This window comes from Spodoptera frugiperda, chromosome 15 (assembly GCF_023101765.2).
Source record: "Spodoptera frugiperda isolate SF20-4 chromosome 15, AGI-APGP_CSIRO_Sfru_2.0, whole genome shotgun sequence".
Classification (NCBI taxonomy): Eukaryota; Metazoa; Arthropoda; class Insecta; order Lepidoptera; family Noctuidae; genus Spodoptera; species Spodoptera frugiperda.
Window position 1 is genome coordinate 7262620 of NC_064226.1, and position 25715 is coordinate 7288334.

General features: G+C 37.0%; 1 protein-coding gene across 6 annotated transcripts in view; it reads left to right on the forward strand.

Moving 5' to 3' along the window:
• The window catches only part of LOC118274938 (alpha-catulin), a 75860-nt gene that overhangs the window by 37401 nt on the left and 12744 nt on the right, over positions 1–25715 (forward strand). For all 6 annotated transcript variants that reach the window (XM_035592738.2, XM_035592765.2, XM_035592747.2 and 3 more), the window contains exons 3-4: positions 21589–21731; positions 22820–23029. In XM_035592738.2, coding sequence (XP_035448631.2) covers positions 21589–21731; positions 22820–23029 — 353 coding nt within the window. The remainder of the gene's footprint in view (positions 1–21588; positions 21732–22819; positions 23030–25715) is intronic.

Consider the following 25715-nt stretch of genomic DNA (forward strand, 5'->3'; position numbering starts at 1 on the left):
AGTTATATAACTTTTTCTTACCCGTCGTCGCAATGTAGATTATTTTAGAATTTGTTGTAGGCTGTATCTATAACATTAAACACAGATAAAGTTGGCTGAGCGCCATTTTATTCAACTTACCGCTGTGTACATACCTCACCTGCATACGTTTTGGAAGTGTTTTATTTTAGTGTTGTTCGTGACATTTGCCTGGCTTAACGTCACATATGTGCAAGAAAAAAAATATTTTAAAATCTAGCATTTTAGTATGGGTGCAAATGTTTTTATAAACAGTGAACAATATCTTAAAATCAATAGAGCCTACTAAAGGATAAAACTTTCTTAAAAATCAAAAGATTGACACAAAATATCTTAGCCAAGAATTTGTTTTTTACTTCGAATCTCAAATTCCTCTCCAAATAATTACTCTCTTTACTACGACCTCATTACCTTTTTTATTTTTACAAAAAATTTCTACATCAAGACCATATTTTTAAATAGCAATGGTAACACCACATCGAGGTAGACTAGTATCCAAAATGGAAGGTGGCGTGGTACACGACACATTTGATTTATGTGCCACACTCGTGATTTGCATGTGACGCTACGTGGCTTTAGTGTGCGAACACAGGAAATTGAAAGCTATACGTAAGCCAAGCCATTCCAAAACGTCTATTCGAAACACCGGATTGTGGCCAGCAGTAAATTATAGCCAGTATGCAATATCAGACCTACCTAAGTCACTCAGCTCTCAAACTTTGCTTTTCACATTTTCTTCACTTTGCTACAGAATATCTTAGTAAGGAGTTTGGGATCGTGCCAGATATTTGGACACAAGATCGCCTCTTATTACATAAAACCGGCCGTTAATAGAAAAAGTTGTGAATATCTCTCTGCCTACCCATTCCAAGGTTACTAAGCGTGACGTTACATTTTATCCGGAGGTTAGTTGAAGTGAATACTTACACCCACTTTTCCCCATGACGTGACTAGCAAAAATAAGTGGCAAGCCTATTGCCATACATTATAAAGTGAGAACCACCATAATATTTTTTTCCGAACCCCTTAATTGATTCCAGGCTATTATAATGCTGCAAAATCCCGCTTGTACCTGCTACTAAATGTTTCGTGTAACATTTTAGAAATAAAAAGGTATATGTAAAAGAAAATGGCAGCTGCAGCAATAAGTTCCTTATCCACGTTGTCGAAAAATCTTTTGTTTTTCTAACAATATTTCTGAACGCTATACAGGCATAATGAACCATGTTTTCACTTCTTTCCCCGCAACGCTTTTTGCAATACAAAAACTAATAAAGTACGACAATATTTTCCTCTTTGGATTCTGACGAGTATGATTTGATTTGCACACGAGAAAAATATATTTTGTATTTCCTTTCTGTGACGTAACAAAATGCAATTACTTTTATGTAAAGCACTATTTTAAAATACGACTTCTGTTCTTGAATTTCGCATTTCAACAGAGGTCATAAACAATTTTCCGCCGTTTATATCCTCACGGAGCAGGCTCCCTCATAAATTCTCTTCCTGCTAGCCAACACCTCATGCTATAAAATATTCAATTTATTGTCAAACCCAGCTACAAACCCGTGCCCTTTCAGCCCATTCGTGCTTTAAGATCTTAAAGTAATAACGCTTAATACGAGGCTCAGACTGCCTCAAAAATTATTCTGTCAGTCAACGTCAGTTGTGACTGACAGTTTGTTACAAGTTGGATATTATACTTATTCGTAACATAAGGTTATTTCAAGAATTATATCGAGATTCTCAATATTTTTTGCGGATTTGTGGGCTGTGCGTGAATTATTATTGTCACCTTAATCAATATTTTAAAGGTCGCACTTGTTGAACACATGATCAATGTGACAGGGTTTTTAGATATTGTACTCAATTTAGTCTGAAAGTCTGTTATGCTCAATATATTGAAATTACTTATAGATTACTTATCCGCCTCCTATAGAATTCAATAAGTTAAAAAGAGTACACCACATATCCCCCTACAAAGTACCATGTCATTATTTATGAATGCACTTCCCTGTTCACACGTACCCCATGTAATATGAATTTGCTCGTTACATTATGTCATTGTGGTGACGCGAGTACACGATGGGGGCGTTGTTATCGATATCCTATCGATACGTTATCGGAAGTCGGAAGGCGTAGTAAAACATCGTTTTGATACAAACCAATATATGTTGTGACGGAAAATAAATCTCCCGCCTTCGAAGCAGAGTAGGGCAGAATTATTTATTTCGTTGTAAGCTTTGGAAGTTAGGAATAGCACTTGTTATTGTTTAGTAAGCACACTAGATTTGTAGATAGAATCGTAATCCAAAATATATTTGAAAAGGGACCATTTAGAAGCGGTTGTTGAAATGATAAAATCTATAAATTAAAATCTGAACTAGAATTCTACGATAGAATTATAAGAGGTGCCTATAAATTAATTTGAAAAGGTACCTATAAATTAATTTGATAATATGCTTGAATAGATTCTATTCCCCTATGTCACAGACAAAAGCAGGTTGCAAACTCAAAGCTAAGCTAAAATAGTTTAGCTAAGCTCACAAAGCTAAAGTATTCAAGTATTAAGCCAACGTTACGTTCTGCACACAATAGTTTGAACATGTATCTCAGCTATTTGAGCCACTTAAGCTAAACCAACTTAGCTTAACTTTTGGTATGCAACTGACTTTTGGTTGGACATCCGAATATTCCGAATAGAATAGAATATAGTTGGTTTAGTGTGCTTTTCCACCAGAGAAGTGCTACGCTACGTTGCTGTGGATGCGTTTGGCTTCCACCAATCATATTCATTGGTACACCTAGCTTAGCACTGGCTGTCCTACTATCGATACATCGCATACTCGATCTGCGGGTCTTCCTCGCACAACTACTTTACGGCGGCGCATCTTTATAGCACATCTTACTCGTACAGCTATATAGCTTAGTATCAGTGCAAACGGTCACACAAATTCACACAATTTCACAGCTTAGCTATTACAATTTTATAGCATAGCTACATAGCACATCTCTGGTCTAAATGTTAAGAATATATTAACAAGCCTCATCACTTATTACTGATCTTTACGAACCAATCTTGGAATGAAAACAGAACATTAGCACATCATACGAGTCTTTGTGACAATCCATTTAGTATTTAATTAGCTGCTGCATAACTTACGAATGTTATTTGATGTGGTAGTGACGGATTAATTGATCAAAGGATTAGTGTTGTGTCTGCAGACTTGACGACAGCACGAGTACGATCTTATGTGCGTAATAATAATGTTTATGTAACAGATATTTGTATATAGGGATTATTGTGTAGGAAAGACTGTTGATTGCCTTGCTTGTGATGACTAAACTAGCTTCACTGACGGACAGACTATTGTTTATTTCTTTCTTTCTTTGTTCACGTTTAAAAAACCTAAGTATTAATGGTTTAATTGGAACAAATGATTTGACTTTGACTTTAAACTGAGCGTCAAGTTTCATCTCTGGTCTGACCAAAACAACCCATTTGCTTTGGTCAGAGCTATCTCAAAATTCCGTTCATCTAAAGCCAGCCCCAATTTCAGCTCGGTGCACTGTGTATGGATATAAGCTTATCCTCTATTACTTGGAACTAACAATTTCACCGACGAAAACTGTATGCACAGTATAGTCTCCAGCTTTATCTAAGCAGGGAAAGTTATATAACCGTGTTCTCGTTGAAACATTTAAGGCTTTTAATATTACACAAGAAAAAGTGTTAAGATGATTTATAATAGGTATGTTCTCCGTTTCAAAATTGCCTTTTTGAAGGTAAAATATTTCCTCGCACAGTACCTGTTCTCTCAGGTAATGAGGTGTCGCTATTGGCTAGATAAAGCGAGAATAATGTGCCGTGCGTGCTATTTCTCGTAGGTACAGCGTATACGACATGAACAGCATAAAACTTGGCGATTTTAATAAAGATCACGTTTCCTCTTTGAGAATTTCCATTAACTTTACTGGTGTTTTCGTTGATGGGGAAGTTAGACGTGAGTGTGATGAAGAAAGTTAATGGTCCCATTGCAACTAATGTTGATATTTATGTCTCTAAATGCAACAATAATACGGACTTTGAATTAGACTTGTTTCAATCTCCATAACCTCTAACAATAATGTTATTCCAAAAGTATACCTGGAGCTGCGGACTGCCTAGCGGGTTACCGGAGCTCCGGCTCGAAAAGCAGGAGTAGCAACAGGGTGATTTTTAGTCAGTAAGAGTCTGAACTCCCAGCTAAATAGTGGCACTTCGTAATAAAATCGTATTATGATCCAAAAAAATTGTCAACTTACTTAAAGAGCGATATAGGGTTTTATAAATTAAAAAAGCATTCATATCATGAATTCCTTTCAATTTGTCATACCAGACTAAATTCTTACTATCACTAGTTCGAGCTCACACGAGACGTGAAGATGACATTTTATTATAATTACGAAACGGCGGGACATTCGAAAAGTTCTTTATCATTTACTGCCTGGCAGCTAGCCAGCGTTCGACGTAATGAATCATTGAACTCAAACAGTCACTGGCTCATAACATACATAGGTCTTGATTCTCGTGTTCACATCCCAAAGTTGCGTCACTAAGTTAGATTTCTATACTTAGGTAGTCATAAAAGTAAGGCCTTGTTCCCTTAGTATGAATTTGCTTTACGTTTAAAATAATCGAAACGAAAGCGCGTTCGGCGTTCTGATTGGCCGGCTCAAATAAACCAACCATATTATTTTCTTTGTGTGTCTTTTTGATAATTTAGTGAGGAATGAGCTGCGGTCTGCCTAGCGGGTTATCGTGGCTCCGGCTCGAAAAGCAGGAGTAGAAACGGGGTGGTTTTTAGTCAGTAAGACTCTGACACTCCCTCTAGGATAGATATACTATCTAAGATATTATTTTAGCTTTAACTGTAATAATTGGAAAATCTGTTTATGGACCAATATCCAAATGAAAAGTAAAAGGAATTCCTCATATAAACTTTCCTCTCTTTTCTCCAACCGTGTTTCCAAGCCAATAGAATAAAGTCTACTATTTGAAACCTGACAAAATCTATCATGTATTTTTTCGCCGACGCCCACCAAAAGCGTGCCAAGAAGTCTCTTACTTTCTTTGAAGTTTCATCCAAAAACCCGTTATTACTCAATGTTCAAGTTTGAAAAATGCTCTTAGAAGTGCAAACTGCACTAAATTCCACTCACAAGTTTGTGCGACGTGATTCAAACTTTGTTCCCAGTTGCAGTGATGACGTAAATTCATTACAGAGGGCGCTAGGTACGTAATGGCGTAACTACTTCGCCACCACGTGAGCTCTGAAACTTTGGTGAGACGTGACTGTATTTATTTATAAGTAAAGCTCTTAGAAATAATAAATGTGATGCACATGTTTCTTGTATGGGATCGTATGCTATTTCTTTTCAAATTACTACCGAAACGGTGTTGCATGGGCGGCACTGATCGCTTACCATCAGGTGAACCGTCTGCACATTTACGTATTTCATCAAAATAAAAACGATTAATTCTCAATTAACTAATTTCATCAAAAACTAAATCATTGCACGCGGAAATCTGACGTACAAATAGGATCATCATCTCTGTGCAAAATAGTCATACGTCCAATCCAAATACACGCTTGCAATAACGGGTTATCAATATTTATGTTACAAAGCATTACAACCTAATAGCGGCTCACCGCTTACGCAAGCAAGGTAATAAACCATTACGCGCGTGGAAATAACGCACGAATGTGTTTAATATTTTTTATCAGAGAATTTATGACGACAGCGGCACGTCATTACTTTCGGGGCTGCCACAATCCGCAATGCCGCGGGACACAAATGGCGTCGGTCCACAAATGCGGATTTGCTCACTTGCAGCGTCCGCAAGCCACAGCTGTGCGACCAGCCTTACCCACAGTGCCACGTGACGCGTATTAGAAAAGCCTGGCTTTGCGATATATTCCCGATCGTGTGTTGTATAACCAGCACGTAGGTAGCTGTTGCATGATTTATCCAGGAAAGAAATGTGCCGTTTTCTTATTCATATGATACGCCAGTTTGTTATATGCTCTGTATTACGTCTCACATACTTTGGTGACGTTACCTATGAAAGCTTTATCATTGTAAGGGGACAGTTGCCAGCTGCTTCGCCGTCGATCCCGTGAGATAAAAGGTATCCTGTGTGTTATTCCAGACCATAATCTATCCCTGTTCCAAATTTCATCCCGATCCCTTCAGCCGTTGTGACGTGATTGAGCAACAAATATCCACACAAACACATATATTTAAAAACTTTCACATTTATAATATTAGTAAGATTCCTGAGTGTCAGCGTTGGTCTAATCAGCCATTCACATAATTTGTCAAAATGTCCGAGTACATCCACTGCTCCCCGGAGACCAATGACATGCTTGACAAGCGGAACTGATACAGACTCTGACAAATTAATGAGCTCTGCTGAGTACGGAAGCGGATAGGTGTCACATCTAATAATAATCATTCCTCTCACCCGCCCTGTCCGTTTATTTGACACAATAAATCAAACAACGGGGGGAACTATTTAATAATCTCCCAAGCCATAGAGAATTTACTTGACAAATAGCTTCGTTAAAACTGATTAGTAATGAATTCATTTATATTAATAGTTCGTTAACTATTCAGTTTCGTATTAATACTAATTGGCGGCGGTTAACCGGTGATGAATTATGAACCCTTTGCTACGTTTCAATTGTTTCAGTTTATCCTGTTAATGTGATTAATGTTAAAGTACTTTGGGTGTTTGTTTCTTAACCATGCCAAAGTAGCTAGAAATATTTGTTACGATACAATATGTATTCCCTAACAACCCTTAAATTCCTAACCCCCAAAAGGTCTGCAACGCACTTATAACGCTATTGGTGCTTAGAGTGTCCATTGACGGCGGCGATTGCTTACCATCAGGTAACCCGTAAGCTCGTTTACCGGCTTATAATATAAAAAAATAACACTATATCCTGGTATAGCAGTAATAACACTAACCGTACCTAGCACAATCTTCACGGCACTAGATTTTCATTAATTAAAAAAACTAGACTTTATAAAGGTTTACGGAGTTCATAAAAATGTAGGAAGCGTTTGCTAATGTTATGAATAGTCCATTTTCTTACGCATCCAGTAGTCGGGCGGGCAGCATATACCGGTGTATTAACTCGAGTCTGTACAGATTAACGGTTTACGAGCAAATTTATGTTTATGGCTTCTTCGGCTCCGTTTTATAAACATTACACTAACCGCTGAAACTGGATGTAACTGATTCAATGTAGGCGCAAACTGTACACTAGATATACTTGTTTGAGTACACAATTAATGACAAATGTTAATTGGTATTTATCTAGATTATAATTTAATATATTAAAATCAATTGCATTTCGTTAGTCGCGCTAAAAGAGAAGGGTTGGACCGATGTTGCAAACTTCTGTCTTGAATTATTTGTATAAGGTGAGAAAAATATATTTGAAGCGGTAAAGTTTGCCAGGCCATCTAGTTCATAAAAATCTTAAAAATCCTCAGTGCGCTGAACACTTGGTATCGATCTTCAAATCGGAGATACTTTTCCGATTTTGGTTAAGTATGGGATGTCAATGAGATCTGTATATATTCCACGTCCTAGATTCTAGATGGAATGTATCTTCACATATATTTATAGTCGTCTAAAATACTTCTACGAAATACACCTAATGACTCGTAATGTTAAAAATATTCAACGTAAAGAATTATCTGGTCGTTTCTCATGTCACACTAGCGACAACAATTTACTCAATAGCTTCCTGTCCGGAACATTTTCGGGTTTTTTTCATAAGTGTTACGAAGATTTAACGACTTGTCTCCATTATCCTTCACCCCGGTGTAGGGAACCAAACACTCATAAAACATACTAAATGGATATATGATTGTGTTCATAGTTATACGATATCTTACATGAACGGGAAGTTTGTGAAAATATTATTTTATTACCATTCAGTTTGTTTGTTTGTTTGTTGATTTAGTGTGAGATCTTCTTGTAGGAGAGAGTATTATTCTCACTCAGAGACATTTAATGATTATTCAAACTATTCCTACTTATGATACTTTTTATCTCACGGAAACGGGGGCGAAGCTTCTGGCAGAAAGTTTAAAATATTACTTTAATCCGTTCTATAGTTTATGCGACAAAATCTCGCATATGTAATGTTAGTAAGATAGGACAGGATGGGATATAATATACACACAGACTACATGTGCGATAATAACTTAATTAGGACAGGATGGGATATAATATACACACAGACTACATGTGCGATAATAACTTAATTAGATTTCAAGTCACGAACTCATAATACGTAGGGCGGATAAACTTAGGGTGACCATCGCGCATCCCAATCAAGGCAGTCGTTCCCCCCCTAAACGGTCCAATTGACACAATTAATTTTGATTTCACAATGCCTTCTTTTAAGGCTAACGACGGCCATAATTACATTTATTAAAAGTAATTATTGCTATTCTTTGTTTTAAAAATTGTAAGGAACTTTTTTTACGTAATATAACATTACGTCTATTACTTTTAAGGGGATAGGTAGAGATAGAAATTAATATTGAAAATTACACATTTTTTCTTTTTAATAATTTATCCCAATTTCCTTACCTCTATTGGGATAAGTCAAAAGGCTTGTTTACTATGTGCTTGTATTCTATGTTTGAGGCGAGTTTTACTTTTTCATTTAAATAAAACCATAGCCCCAATAATAGGTACCTACATCACTTAACTAACGAGTCTTTCCATTAATTTTATATGTAATTGAAAAAGAACTGTAATTAAATGTTGGCATATTTTTCCAGACGTGTTGACAGTGACAGTGACATTCGTACTGCGCGTTTTTTTAAAATATGCATAATTAAATACATATTTTTCATGTTTTAACTTAATATTCTCACTTCCGCACGAAGCTTTCTTGTGATCGGACGTTTTACTAATATTTGCTATATTTAACTAAGCGCTTATCGCGTATTTTGTTCACGCGCGGGCCAACCGGTTTCTCCGGTCGGGCCTGCAGCTGTTGCTTTGTGCATATGAGTGAATTGAATTTCACCCACACATTGTCGAGTGCTGATGAGTTAGAAGACGGTACAAATATGGAACTTGAGGACAATACACAACAAGGTGAATCGGAGTTGATAAGAAGGAAAAGGACAAGAGATGAAAACTCTTCAGAAGAAGGATGGAACGTAGTTAATAGAGGACGAAGCAAACTCATATGTAATAGGGAACAACAAGTTGAGAATAGAAGAGAAGAAATGATACAAGTATATGTGACGTGTAAAGAACCTTTGCCGAAACAATTCGCTTTAGCACGACTATTTAAGACACACAACATTGCTAGTGACAAGATCTATAAGATTAAATACGTACATCGGAATAAAATGTTAGTTACCTTTGATAATGATATCGGCGCAGAGGAATTCATAAACTGTTCGGTGTTTACCGACATGGGTTGGTCTTGTCAAAAAACATCGGAAGTAGGTGTATCGTATGGACTTATTAGAGGAATGGAACTGGATATCTCTGATGAGGATCTTAAAAGTAATTTATCAAGCAGTGCTGAAATTATATCGGTCAAGAGGTTAAATAAACGTTGCTCGGATGACCCTGAGGGTAACGGCTGGACTCCGAGTGAAACCATTCGGCTAGGATTCAAAGGTCCTTCTTTGCCACCTTATGTCTATATTTACAGCTTGAGGATCCCAGTGGAGCGGTTTGTATTCCCAGTTACCCAATGTGCTAACTGCTGGAAATTCGGCCATTTAAAGATAAGTTGCCCATCCAAACAACCTGTTTGTCCCAAGTGCTCACAAAAACACCATAACTGTACAGCCACATCATTCACGTGTGTGAATTGCTCGGGTGATCATATGGCGCTTGATAAAGCATGCCCAATATTTAAGAAGGAAAAGAAGATACGAGATATTATGTCACAGTTTAACTGCACCTATAGGAAGGCGCTGACCATGTACGTTCCTCCTTCCCCTGTCCAAGCTCCTAGAGTGGTTGCTAATCCTGTCTCCGAAGATGGGCCGACTTATGCAGAGATTACAAAAACCACTCCAGTTCCAGTGCATGGAAATGACGACACAGCTTATGAAATGGACTGCCCAGACACAGCGACAACAAATATACTACCTAAGCCCAAACGGAATTTGAAGAAGCCGCGCCGACCAATGACTCCCACGCCTACAAAGGACATACCATGGCATCATAACCCCGAATCTTCAGATTCCTCAGAAAACCCGGACGTACCATTAGTAACTAGGAACAAACATTCAGATGAATCTTTAAATAATCTAAGTTTTTGGCATTTGATTAGTAAAATAAGAAATATTATAAAAAGCAAAGAATCACTTCAGATTAAAATCCAGCAATCAATTTCCATATTCACAGAGTGGCTGAAACAAAAAATTGTAAGTAGCTTATCTATTGACTCGATATTTCATTTAATCGTAGGAAATGGCTAATGATAATAATTTTACGAACTTAAATATAATACAATGGAATTGCCAAAGTATACGGCCCAAATACCATTCACTTGAATTATACCTAAGTCAAGAAAAAATACACATTGCCGTGTTGAGCGAGACCTGGTTGGAACCCGAGAGTTCTTTTAGAATCAGCGAATATAATACGTACAGGTTAGACAGAGAAGATGGTTACGGCGGTGTCGCCATTATGACCCATCGCTCTGTTAAGTCTATTGTTTGTACTACACAAAGTCGTAATCCTGGTATAGAATTATTACATATTAAGATTCTAAATTGTCAGCATATTGAGAACATAATTTCCATTTATTGCCCGTCGACGGTACACACCACGCAATGCGATTGGGACACAATCTTTTCTATCGGTAATAGTAAAACTCTTATCTTAGGGGATTTTAACGCTCACCACTCTAATTGGTCTCGAAGAACTGATCGACGCGGCTCAGAAATATTTGACTCCATGTTGGATTATAATTTCATTCATTTAAACGATGGTAGCTTCACGAGAATCAGGATGGTTGATGGTGTTCTCCAGCAATCTAGTCCTGATATCTCATTTGTTTCTGTAGATTTGTCCTTGTTATTTACGTGGAAACCAACAAACGAATCACTCGGCAGTGATCACTTAATAATTAAATTGAACTGCTTGCTTAATACAAGCCGTGATTATCAAACGAAAAGAAATTTTAAAAAATCTGATTGGACTTCGTATACTACATTTATAGATAATGAATTACAAAACTACATAATTTCCCAAGATCCTCAGAGTTCATATGACCAATTATATAATTTAATACAAAAAGCCGCGGACAAGTATATTCCAAATATAAGAATCCCTCAAAACATAAGTAACTCATTCAAGCCAAAACCATATTGGTCTTCAGAATTGTCCAGGGCTGTTGCGGAGCGGCGTTTGGCTCTTGCGAATCTGAGAAGGTGTCCCTCTTCAAATAATTTAGATATTCTAAAAGAGAAAATAAGCACTGCTCAAAGGCTTATTCGTATAGCTCGGTGCAAATCTTTTCAGCAGTTTTGTACATCTATAGACGAGACCTCTTCAGCATCCGAAATGTGGCGTAAGATGAGGTGGCTAAAAGGCCGGCAAGTCCCTAACACCAGTGTAGATAAAGAAAAAGCCGAGCGTCTGCTTAAAGATCTCACTCCAGATTTTGTATGTCCTTCGCAGCCTGCCTTTTATTCCAATAATGCCCTGTTAGAGTCTCCAATCTCAATGCCAGAATTAGTCAACTGCATTAAGACTACTGACACAGCCCCTGGGTCAGATCAAATTTCCTTCTCCATGATTAAACACCTCCCGCCTTCCGGCAAACAAATGTTACTTCAAATATATAATCAATGTTTTTCTGTAGGTTTTGTTCCCCAACAATGGCGTCAAATTAAAGTAGTCCCAATACCAAAACATAGTTCATCTTCATCTCTTCGCCCTATCTCCTTGATATCATGTATCTGTAAAATTCTTCACGCCATTTTGGCTAAGCGTATAGAATGGTTCTTTGAAAAGCAGTGTCTTTTCCCTGAGGACATGGTAGGTTTTCGTAAAGCACGATCTTGTCTCGATAATCTTTCGCGATTGGTTTCTGAAATTCAACTAGGGTTCTCAAAAAATTGCGTGACAGCGGCATGCTTTATAGACATTGAAAGCGCTTATAATAATGTTGATATTCCTTGCCTGTTACGCATATTAGATCAGTTTGGGGTTGGATCAAAAGTCTGTAGTTACTTGTGGTCCTTCTTATCAAATAGGCATCTGCAAGTGGTTACGTATAATTGTGAGATTGTTAGATCTACTGGCCGCGGGTTAGCCCAAGGAGATCCGTTGGCTCCACTTCTATTTAATATTCATACATTACATATATGTCAAAATATTACCCAGGTTAATATCTCTCAATATGCTGATGATTTTGTGTTGTATTCAACCAAAAGTAATTTAGATTTAGCATTTGAAGAGCTCAGGTCTGCTTTACGATACACTAAAATGTTAATTGAAAAATTAGGTTTAACGATGTCTTCAAGTAAAACTAAGATTTGTGTTTTTAAAAAAGGATGCTTTAGAAGATTAATTAATTTCGATTTTGACGGCACTTCGATTGATGTTGTCAATAATGTAAAATATCTAGGTCTCTGGCTGGATAGCTCATTAAGATGGGGTAAGCATATTAATGAAACCTCACAGAAAGTCATAAAGTACATTAATTTACTTAAAATTTTATCAGGTCCGGGATGGGGAGTCCATCAAAAACATTTAAGACGTTTGTATATTTCCATAATTCGTAGTAGAATTGATTATGCCAGTTTTTTATTTGATAACAGCTGCAACTCTAAATTAATTAAATTAGACCGAATACAAAATCAGGCGCTACGCGTTATCGGCGGATTTATACGGAGCACCCCAATACATGTAATGGAAAACGAGTTATGTCTACCACCACTTCATATTCGTCGTAGATACCTAGCCAGCAAATTCATTTTAAAATCAAAATCTCTTGTTAACAATAAAACCTTACAATCGCTAGAAAATCTTTCACTATTCACAGGTTCCAACTATTGGCAACACAAAAAGTTGCCGTTACTTATTGACATTCTTTCACAGTATAACTCTACTCCTATACACTCTAGTACTCAACTTGGAATGTTTTCCCTCGATAAGTGGATTAGTAGCATAGATTTGTCCCATATAATCAGTGATAAAATTCCTAGTATATCTAAAGCTAAACGTCATTACAGTATTATACAGCTAAAACAATTATGTACTTCATATATACAAGAACAGTATCCAGATTATCATACAATTTTTACTGACGGTTCCAAAGATAAAGATTTGGGAGGCGCAGCCTTTTTGGATCCGATTCTAATAAGTCATATGAAGATTAAGATTGATTCAGATATTTCTATTATGCATATTGAACTGATTGCTATATTGGAAGCCTTATCCTATATTCTATCAGTCAGCGGTGATAAATTTGTGATTCTGACAGACTCCAAAAGTTCGCTGCAACATTTGGCTCGAAACACTTCTCACATGCGAGGTATTCCGACAGCCTACGCCATATATGAATTAATCTTAAAACTTCAATCTAATTCCAAAATGGTACGTCTCCAATGGATTCCGTCACATGTTCAATATGAAGAAAATGATGTGGTAGATATGCTTGCCAAACAAGCGTGTGTTGATGGTGTTCCCATGAATATTACCCCACTGTTTTCGGACTATTTTGGAAGAGCAAAAAATAAGTGTTTCGATCTTTGGCAGGAGTATTTTGATGAAAGATCAAAAGAAAAGGGGATCTGGTATCGAACTATACAGCCAGAGATTTCTCGGGTTCCGTGGATTGACTGCGACCTTAATAAAAATTTAATGACTATCGCCTTAAGACTCCGTTCCGGACACATTCCATCAAATAAGTTTAATTATTTAATGAAAAAAGTTCCGTCACCATGCTGTGATTCATGTGGAGTGGTTGATGATGTCCTTCATATTTTGATGGAATGTGCCCGGAATGAAAATACTAGGGTTAGTATTTTTGGTCCGCAAAGAGTGAATGACATTGGCCTTTGTAACTCCATGCTTGCTTTTCCAGTGTCCGATAAAGCACAACACTTGTACAAATTAGTGATAAGTAGATCGTAAGCTAGTAATAAGTAACCAAACTTTGTTTTTCCTGCACTGGGCGATATGGTCGCCAAGCGACAAAGCCCTTTAAATAAATAAAAAAAAAAAAAAAAAAAAAAAATTCCAGACACATTTTGTACCATAAACAGTAGCCTCTTAAATAGAGGTTGTCAAGCGACACGCTCATTAGTGAACTGATTCGATTCCTATTGTCCAAATTAGTACCTAAATGGCCTACTCTAGTTCCCAAATGATGAAATCGATACTTTAGGTTGCTAAAATGTCGAGATTCATTGAAGTCGCGTGGGCCGAATATTATATAATAGAAAAGGTATAAAATGAAAATACAATTTCAGCGTTTTTTTTTTATACTTATATATAATTATGTACAATCACAAAGAATCACAGTTCTAAGACCGCAATATATTTTTAATCACATATTACACATGAATACACCTATTTATATTTACAACGCTGATCAAAACATATGGACTCACGTTATATACATGCCATCTTTGAACAATGTATTCACATACTTAGTGAAGGAAAAAAAACATTAAACCACACAAAAGAAACATAACCTCCGGAACTATTGAAAAGCTCTAACGAGCTCCATAGAGGTAGCAACACAAAGAAACATTCGCTCCATTGTTTCGTGAAAGTACAGTAATCGATTCGGACGATATCGATTAATTAAATCGATGTGCATTGCCGGCCGGCGCTGATAAATAAATAAGAGCATTCCGTTACACTGCAATGTAATTAACAACAATTGTTGGTTGAAAACTGTTATGAAACTGCGATACTTTAAACTGTTTCGAGATAATTGAAAGACAATTGTACGGTAGCTTTTGCATTTTACTATTCATATTAAAATTGATAGCCACTTCTGGACGCGAAATGTCAATATATTTTTTTTTATTTCAGCCACGTTACATATAAAATCCGATTGGTATTAAGAGTTTTGATGGACATTTCAGCTATTGAATTTTCATTTTATACAGCTGTGAAGAGGCATAAACGTTGATTGTATCGCGGATATTGCTTGCTAAGATTTCTTATAGGTTTTACAAAAATACATAGTTGTGGTAACACGGAGTTTAGAATTTGCTCGATAGCTGGCAACATGCTTACCCCCCATTATGTACACAACTGGTGCAATGTACATAGGTGACATATATCTACGTCCTATCTCTTCGGGGAATAAAAGACGTGATCTCCCGTACAAGCTTATAGAAAGTTAATAGTATATGGGCCCACGTATAATACTGACCCAAACCCCATTGGGTAAAGGCCAGGAGGACAAAGCCACGTACAACAATAGCCGGTTATATTTAACACATATAAATAACCCAAACGATAAATGCCACCATCCCCCATAACCTTTTACCCTTTAATCCATTATAGATGTTACTTGTCAGACTACAGATATCAACAGGACATCTACATTAACTAAAAATCACGGTTTACTACACGTAAATTAATGGAGAAAAGCTCTACTAGTTTCTGCGCACGCTGCTCATGATGAAGAGTCCCTCTGTGACTCGAAATTAGTAGAGCTTTTCTCCATTAATTTACGTGAGTAAACCGTGATTTTTAGTTAATTTAGTATGTGTTACGATAGTTATTATAAAAATATAACACATTTACATATACCTTTACAATATAACATGACCTCTAATTGCATAAAAAACCTATAGAATGAGGATTCATTTTAAGCTGGATATTGTAGCTTATTGTACTCTCTATAGACCATGTTTTTCCCCGGTTTTCCCTAATTAGGACATTGCCAATCTATTGATTCAAGGGATTACACTATCTGCTATATACCCATTAATCATCACACTACTTATAGATAATTTGGATTACTGTATGACAACATTACGTGTGACAATAAATGCTTAATCTGTTCGTGTGTGGGTGTACAATACACTTGTGTGAAACACGTAGGTACTTTGGGGAATCGAAGTAAATAGAAACCAAATGCTGTCTTTTAAATATCAAAACAATCTTTCTGAAAAGCTAAATTCATTCTAGGTAATATCTTAGACACTATATTAGATGAATGATCATTCAAAAGTTCACATTATTTGTAGAAATATGACTATGCTGTACGTTGCAAGTACGTCAACAATACTGCGGTTCATTTGACGAATCGTACCCATTTTAAAAGGCCCATTATTTTGTATATACATAGACTATCAATCTACTGGAACCGGAAACCCCAATTTACAAATTGCTACTCTACTGAATGAAAAACTTTACTCTCCAGGTTTTATGACTGCCTGGTAGCTCCAGTCGTCGAAACGGGCAGGAAGAAGATTTTGTTTCATAGATTCTTAGTAGCTTGAAACTTTGTAACATTTAGCATCGCTTTCTGTAACATAGGAGCGTTTGTTAATATAAAAGGCAATAAGAAGCCACATTTTCATGTGTTTCATGTGAATTAACCAGAACGTTATCTAACACTAACGTTTCAGAATATTAGACGATACAAAAATTCCCGTCAAAATAACTATTTACCAGTTTTACTAAACATTCATTAAGCAGTTTTAGCATTTCAGTCATTGTTCTAATTCGAAACATGCAAAGTTATCGTGTTAATAGTTATACTCGGGAGAGTTATCAGCTAACCGCTCGCCAGGCGGCGGTCAATTTAACAATAAGCGGTATGTTGACACGCAATTAAGCCTGCACCCGCCGAACAAACCTTGCGTGCCAATGTCGCACGCTAAAAATCACACACCGAACTTTGGTTTTATTGTTAAACAACGCCAACGGACTAAATAACAACGACCTTTTAGTGCTAAAGCCAAAATAAACCTTTCGGCGTTCAAATTCCAGCTGTGTTGTTTTATTTACAAAACAGTAAATTCACTAGTGCATGTGGGTTAACAGTATTTTTGCTAGTCGTTTTGTTTAGTCTCCAGACTTTATATTTATCTCTTACTTGGATAAATAATGTAATTGTAAATAGTGCGAGAGTTTCTTTAAATAAGTCTGCACTTTAAATGAGCGTGTCAGAAAAGTTGTAAAACTTGGTCGGAAGGAGTTAGCGTACTTGCTGGGACTTTACTTAGCACTCTGGTCGAGCTAGTGACCTATTAGAGTAGAGCTGTGGCCGTATAGCCGATGACCAATACGTTACTGGCGCAACTATTTAATCGAAGTGATGGCCACGTGTCGGCATTCTGCAGCTCATATTTCATGGAAAAATAATTAAATAGCAGAAGCATTTTATATGGTTTTATACACGGAACGTTTCATAACCACGACATACGACTTTAATCGTATGATCAATATGTGTGGTTTTTACCAAACGTTACCAAGTAAACATTTGGTAGCATATTTGTGATAATTGTGCACAATTTGTTTTAGGTTCTAACTGTATGTAATTCCTAATGAACAATTTACAAAAACACATAAAAATCACGTACACATTTACCCATATTTCACAGGAAAAAGAAAAAATATAAGCACATTTTTTTCGTACAAAACAAAAAAATGCTGGAATCAAATTAACTCACAACCTTCCCATGAAAGGCGAAAAAGGTATTTTTATTTTCGGTGGATGTATTTAAAGCGAGGAACACGACCCAAATAGAATCAGAGGCGGGAGCGTTAGCACGAAAGTGTCAAAGACATAATAAATTGTAGGATGTAGGTGCACACTCGGAGCTCCCTTTATTAATCTCATTTAAGACCGATTGCCCCTCCAATCGCCCGTGAACAATTTTCACAGTATTTCTGAATTACGAATGAGTTTGACTCAGTAGGTAATGGGTAACCAGTTTTTCTGCAAATGTTAATGTCTCCATTTAAGTGTGGATATCGTTTTCCGATATTGGTTGACTAAACGAACAACGCGCTGGATACTTTCGTAGCTTCCGCTCGGGATTCACGTTTTGGTTGTTTTTTACTGAATGTTGTGATTGTTAGATTTTATTTAGTTTTTCTTTAGTTAAGGTTCTTTTTATTCAGTATTAGTACGTAATTAGGGTTTCGTGCTTATGTAATATAAAAAAAGACTACCAAAACAATTTGAAAGATCTTAAGTTTTCAGAATTAATTACTTTACATTAAAAATCATAAAAGTCATGCTAGGTATTGTTTTTCATTAATAGATTAAATAAAGTATACATGTTTACAATACACAATATTAATATGATACGTAGCCATGCGTAGCAAACTAGGACACACCGCGTAGCATTTTGCTACGAACAGACACTGCCGCTACGTCGGTACTTTAATTACACTGGTTGTGCGATATTAATTATTTATTATACATTAAGAATAAATAATTATTTTAAATGAGGATAATACAAAAAGATAATGAACTAAATATTTATTTATTTATTATCGTTACGCGTAGCCATGCGTAGCATGTTCGCTACGACGTAGCATACTCGTACAAGTATAGTTTATGAGACAGAGCAAGACAGAGTTTAGTATTAATACAAAATTCAAACTTAATGCAAATTAGAGTAGGAACTAAATTCAAATAGCTTTGCACAAAAGCACTTCAATATGCAGAAACTTATGTTTAAAATAAAATCACCATAATGTTCGTTAGTAACAGTTAACGTTAACATTTTAATCCGGGAGCGAGACAGTAAATTATGCGACCGCGGTAACAGCGGGGCTAAATTGCTACAGTGAAAGCACTAAATACTAATATATTAAGCAAATTGCTCATTAAAAACAACAATGGAACACCTGCGTTTTGTGACTGTGTCCTACAACACAGCACAATATAGAGGGTGGAACTATACAGCGCTGCTAATTACCCCCCCACTCCTCCCAGAGCTTTGTCAGAGAAACAGTTTGTGTAATCTCAAATTGTAGTTAACAATTGTAAATTATATTTTTAAGTTTATTATGAATTCATACTTGTGTTTGTATAAAGTGACCTGTGTTAATTGTGTACTGTTTTTTGATTGGTTATTTTATTTATTATTCGTATGTAGTGCTAGCCTTTTGTCGTAGTATTTAGATCAATAGAATAATTAGCTTTTTTAGGGGGGAAAATCATCCAATGACTTCTCCTGCCTTGGGCGAGGCGAGAGAGTGTCAGACTCTTACTGACTAAAAACCATTCCGTTCCTACTTCTGCCTCTTGAGCCAGTAAACCCGCTAGGTAGTCCGCAGCTCCGGAGAATAATAGGCTAAAAGTCCAATATCAGATATTACTTTTTTTCTGAATAGAACGTAGGTAGGGTTTTTAAAATATCTCGAATATTTTACATAAAACATTGGCCAACAAAAGTCAGGCTAAACAGGAATGGTTGACGCCAATTAACCTTTGGCTCGAAGCCGCCGTTAAATGTACGAGTCGACGCACGCACGTACATAAATACTTATTTCGTGGATTGTATGTAACTTAGATTTTGATCAATACAGTAATTATTGGGAACACACGCAACTCATTTAGTGACCTAATGTACTTACTTCGTTTAATATAGTACCTACTAATGTTTCGTAAGGAAAGGAATCATTAATTAACACATACTTTTTACATTTAATATTTTAACTAGTTTTCACTACCTATAAACTGCACGGTTGACTCGGAGGCTGGGTAACTGGCTGCCGTGTACGGGTAGCCGGTTCGATTCTTGCACAGAGCAACTCTTTGTGTAATCCAAAAATTGTTAATTCAGGTCTGGGTGTCACGTGTATGTGAAATTGCATGTTTGTAAACGCACCCACGACACAGGAGAAAATCCTAGAGTAAAAAAAAAACTATCCACGCATACTCTTTTTCGAATATCTGGACCGTGTTATAAATCCCAATAATACAACGTCATGGATTACTAGTAAAATATCGGAGTGTTCAGTGCATCCGAGTCTATTCGCCACATAAACTGGAAGACTTTCCCTGCGGTCGTCAGAAGCTCGTTAGGGTGCAAGGCATAATACCGCTTGCATCCTACCCAGATGATAATAATGTGTATCATGCTCTACGTATAAGTTATAGAAAGCTTTACTCTAATACTTAAACAATCCAATATTACGTGCAAAATTATATAGTCCTCCTTACCGATTTCGGTAACGGCGACCTTAGAGAAACTATTTACTGTCGTGGGCCCTGATATGACTGGCCAAACCGAACTTAGTTTTAAAAATCCGATCACAATTAGAGCAGTAAAGCTGACCAGCAGAGTTATATGTATAAATATAGGAGGGCTTGGGTCGGTCTTTACGTAATTGACGCTTTACGTCTAACGTATCTAAGCGTTGGTTTTCGTACGCTTTAATATTTTCATTGACAGCAATGCGCCAAGACTGAAAAATTACTGAGTAATTGTATCTACAATTTGATATTAGTAACTTATATATTTTTTTGCAACGTCACGCCTGTTATCCCCGAAGTGGCAGGCAGACGTGCAAATTACGGCACATAATGCCGCTATACAATGTACACCCACATTTCGCCATTTGTTACCCAAAATAACCTTAAGTCAAAATGAATGAGTAATTGATATTTTCGAGCTAAATTCAAACTTTCTATAACGTTCTGAAGAGATAACTGTTAGTCATACTAATGGCTATCAAAGTTTTATATGTTTGTAGGTCAAACGTATAAAGTTTTAAACTCGCTTCATATGAAACTGTAAGAATTTCAAATGTACATAAGTGCAGCTCCATAAGTAATAACTTATTTCGATTCAACTTCGGTTAACCAGATATTTTATTGGTATTTGTCCAAATGCAAGTTTCAAAAAGTATGATAAAATTTCACTAGTTGCAATGCAAGCAACAGCTAGACAATTGTACACATAATAAGTGCACCAATAATTTAATACCTCAAAATGATTCCTGGTCGGTTGCCAAGACACATAAACAAGGTGAACTTAATAATAAATAAATTGATAACTGCTATCTGTATAAGCTTTCCAATTAATTCCATTGCGATTCCATTTCATTGTTTGTTTCAAAAATATCGAAATACACTCTCAGAGTTATTGTGAAGATGTTTCGGCGGATACTGGTAACAAAAGGCGCGTGATATTTTTTTTGTTTGAAAATATTTTCTCTTAACGAGAGAGAAACAGCTTTCAAAATCAATTCGGTTACTCGATGATTGTTTTAGATGTGGTTTTATTATCTTTAATGAACGTCGGAAGACAAAATATAATTTGGAGAAACAATGTTTTAAGAACCTCAATTTTGTTGAATGTATTAATTCAGAAATGTGATACAAATTGACTACCGAATTTTAATTTCTTTAGCAGTGATTTCAGCAGCAGTGATTTTAGCTTTGAAACAAATTAGTGTGTAATTTGTTTTGAAATCACTACTAAAGAAATACAAATACAAATACTACTATATACATAATTTTGTATTACTCAGTTCTTATACTGGATATTTTAAATATGTTCTTTATTGTCACGCAGGTCGCGCAATCGAGCGCGTGTGCGCAGGAGCAGACGGCGCGGGCATGGTGTCGGCGGCGCGCGCGCTCCTCGCCGCAGTTACCAGGGTGCTACTACTCGCCGACATGGTCGTCGTACGACAGTTGCTACTGGCTAAAGATAAGGTAAAGTTTTCCGCATTAAAATTAATCAAAAGCCCTAGGTTAAGACCTAGATTACATTGCTGAAATGCTAATCCAAAAGTCTCTTAATACAGGCATTACTTGCTTAAAAAGAGGCTCCTATCACTAACTTTGTAAAGTTTAATGGTTACGCAAATAAAGATTTTGTATTTGTAAGTCTTTCAGCGTCTAATACCTACCTATCTCTAGAGTAACTATTTGTAAGTGTACCTATAGTAATTTTATATGAAACAAACAAGATAACTTCTGACGATAAAGCTATTAAGTTAATCATACACCGCTGTCCACGTCTGAGGGTGTAAAAGCATGACATTACGCTCCATAGTAATTACAAATGTCCAATCTATTTGTATTGCTCGTTCTACTTCTACGTCGCCCTTCTTACGGCTGTTTTATGATGTTATTTAAAGGCTACGAGATGTCCGTTTTATTGTGTGCTTACCCAAAATACACACTTCTGAATAATACCCTACTGAAATTCAATCTACTACGTTCCCCAACAACGTTTATATGAATATTTTTAGCAACTTGATGAGACATTTAAAAATAAAATTTTGTAGTTTATTGAATTCAAGCACAGAATAGAACAAAGTCACTAAACTATGGAAATCGAAATCTAATGAAACAGATTAAATTGTAGTTCCGATAATGGCTCTGTAATCCTTTGTCTAACTATACCTAGATTTATATCACCTCCCTAATCCAAGGGTAAGCTATTAATGGACAAAGTTATATGGAAATACCTTCTACGTAGATCAACGTTCTCTGTGCCGAAGTAAGGCCTTGACCTATTTGACGGGAACGACCGACAAGTGCGGATGTATTTGTAAATACGACGTCCCATAATTTCGTGAGCCAGTTGGAGTGGCGCAGTGCACGAACATGTAGCAAATTCTGCTAACCGTTTCAAATCCCGCGCGGCAGGTATCTATTACAATATTAGCAAAGTTCGTGGGATAACTTTGTCCTTGCGGTCGTAGTTTCCCAGTTTGTGTATGTGATGTTCGTTGTTCTTTGTCTCGAATATTGTACGTGCAATGGCTTCGTGACAGTTTGCATGTGTGCGACAGGTTGCGCGTTCCTTGGACCGGTTGGAGTCGGTGTCGAACTTCGCGGAGTTCGTGCGCGCGTTCACGGAGTTTGGGGGCGGCATGGTGGAGCTAGCGAGGCTGACGGCGGAGAGGCGAGCAGACCTCCGGGACGAGAGGAGAAGAGCACAAGTAGCTGCTGCCAGAAACGTCCTCGAACGATCCACACTGATGCTACTCACTTCCTCGAAGGTAATTACTACCATCAACATTTATTACTCATTCGCAAAAACTCATTAACGTTTCTCACAAAAAGGTCACGGAAAACACACGTTCAAACTAAATGCAGCCCCAGAAATAGGTTAACTGTGTTTTTTTAAGGTTTCTCTTGAAATTCGTTCCGTACATACAAATTAAACTAGTATTTGGAAATACTAATTACAAGTCTGAAATGTAAGCTCGTACAGCTGCACAAACAAGCTTTTGTTTTGGTCTGCGAATAACTTTTAATGTGGTTCAATCAGTCTTCCTTGGTATAGGTAAGTGGGTAGGCAACATTATTTTGCCGAACACTCTCACGTATAACATTGTACAAATGTACAGCCCAATCCTCTTACCAAATGTATTGGTTACGAAACCGTAGTTGCTTTATTATTTATACATTTTATCAGTAGCAAGGTATACCTTTCCGTCTGTTAGATTTATTCGCCTGAGTGCTAAATCCAATCACGGTTGTGTGCACAGTCATTGAATTGACAAACCCTTAATAAAGCACCTTGATGTGCCGAGGGCATGTTATTAACACCGATGGACAGTAATAAATTTTCAATCCGAGTGTCCGGTGAGGCCCGTGGCTCGCGTAAATTAGCCCTGTCGCTTGACCGCCGCTCCTCCTATCAATTATGTAGGTTCCAAACCCAATTCAGACCACTCGGCGTTTGTTTGTGACATCACAGTTTATGGCCGACCATTCCTCATACTAATTCTATAGTCAAAACTGCATTAGACAATGCCAATAACAAGCCCTAATATATTGCTAAGTTATGACTTGGCTTCGTCAGCAGTCAGCGGGTTAGTTGACAACCCGTTCACAACTACATATTGTTGTGTAAGGGTCATAAATTTCTCTTGTTGATTAATATCTCTTACTACGGTACACTGCTTCAGAAAATGCTTTAAAATGAAACCATTTTCTTGAAAAGAGATAAGAATTGCCATCTTGTTTTAAAGACCGAACTTGCTCAAAGTAAACACGACCGGGCACTTTTATTTGCTTGGGACTTAAGAAATGAAATATCTTAAGTGCCCTGATAACGTAAAGTTTTGAGAGCGATGTTTCATAACAAGGATCCGTCTTTGTCCAAGGTATAGGTCACTTGCTAAACTGAACAAAAACTGCCAAGGGGACGATGTAATCCAGTTAATGGCCTCGTTATGTGGAGTGGACAAAGATCCGTATCGCATCAGCTGTATTTGATGTTGACATGACCGTCCAATCAACTACAAAGAAAAATATTATTAGCAAAACGTGTGTCCTAGTAAAAATAGTTTCAAAGACATTTTTGTAAATGTTTTCTTGAATAGTTTCTGCGTATGCATATTTATTATGTTGGTAGTGTCAAATGTGTCATGAGTAGGGTGAGTGAACAATCGCAGTCAACTGTGTGATGGCAAAGCTAGCAATTTGTCAGCGCTTCCGAGCGTCGAGCGTGCGGCACGCCGATGCCTCCCCCAGCCATTCACATGACATATTTTACAAGACTTTTCATTTTTTCCAGCGCTCTACATAGATGCAAAACTTTGATAAACAGTTTAAACAATTCGCTTAAAACAGCAGTGTGCTATTATTATAATTGTGGTGGAACAATTTAATCGTTCGTAACTACGTGCACAAGTTTGCAGCACCTATGTGGCAGTTCCCGACGCCTTCCGCTAACTCAGACTGGGAAGCAGAAGTATGCACAAACTTCGCGCCAAGTGATCGTATAGGTAGTCCGCAAGTAATTTATATTGAGTGCAAACTATTCTAGCGTAATAATAACGGGTTTGTGAGAAGTATGTGCAATTATAATGTTCGTGCCGATTTTCGATCGCTATTCGCAGAAAGTCGACCGCAAAAATGTAGGCCGCTACAATAGCAACTGACAATTTGCCATCGTTGCTATTAGCCACTAAACGATTGTGTGGTACACAAGTGCTATTTCGATTGCAATCGTTACAACCGCAGCGGACACGAGCGACGCGTGGACGATGTTATTATGTGATGCTCTTTAAACTGTCTCATAAATTGTCGTGATTTTTCTTTCATTTTTGAACTGAAATTGTATTTTACAATAGATGTTTTTAAAGCTTATAGAAATAAACTATTATTGTCGGGACATGAAAAGTGTATTGAAACAATGTCTAAATGCAACTGTTCTAATGTAAGTAGCAAGTATAAGCTAAGTGTGAGTGTCCCAGAGACACATCTTAAATAGTTTCACATAATATGAAGGTATCTCATATATCCCTCGGAGTGTAACCCTTTAAGCCACACTGGTAACTGATGGGTCTTCATTCAAGTCTTCTACTGCAGTTGCTTTGTCTTGAGACTAGCTAAATATTTGTTCTAGAAAGGCTTGCCTCGGGCACCCGAGCAACGCGGACGGGTTGACGCGAAAGTAACACGAAAAAAGAAAAAGATTTATTTTAAGAAGCTGTTATAGGGGTTTCTTTTAAGAGAAAATTATGCATTAAAGTTCCGATATTGTATAGTATAATGTCAGTTTTCAGTACTGTTCAGAGATTAATTTAAGATTTTCAGTACCCTTAGTACGAGTTTGCTTTACATTTAAAGTAATCGAAACGAGAGCGCATTCGGCGCTCTGATTGGCCGGCTCGAATAAACCAACCAATCAAACCAACGTAAAGCACACTCATACTGTACTCTACTGTTCAG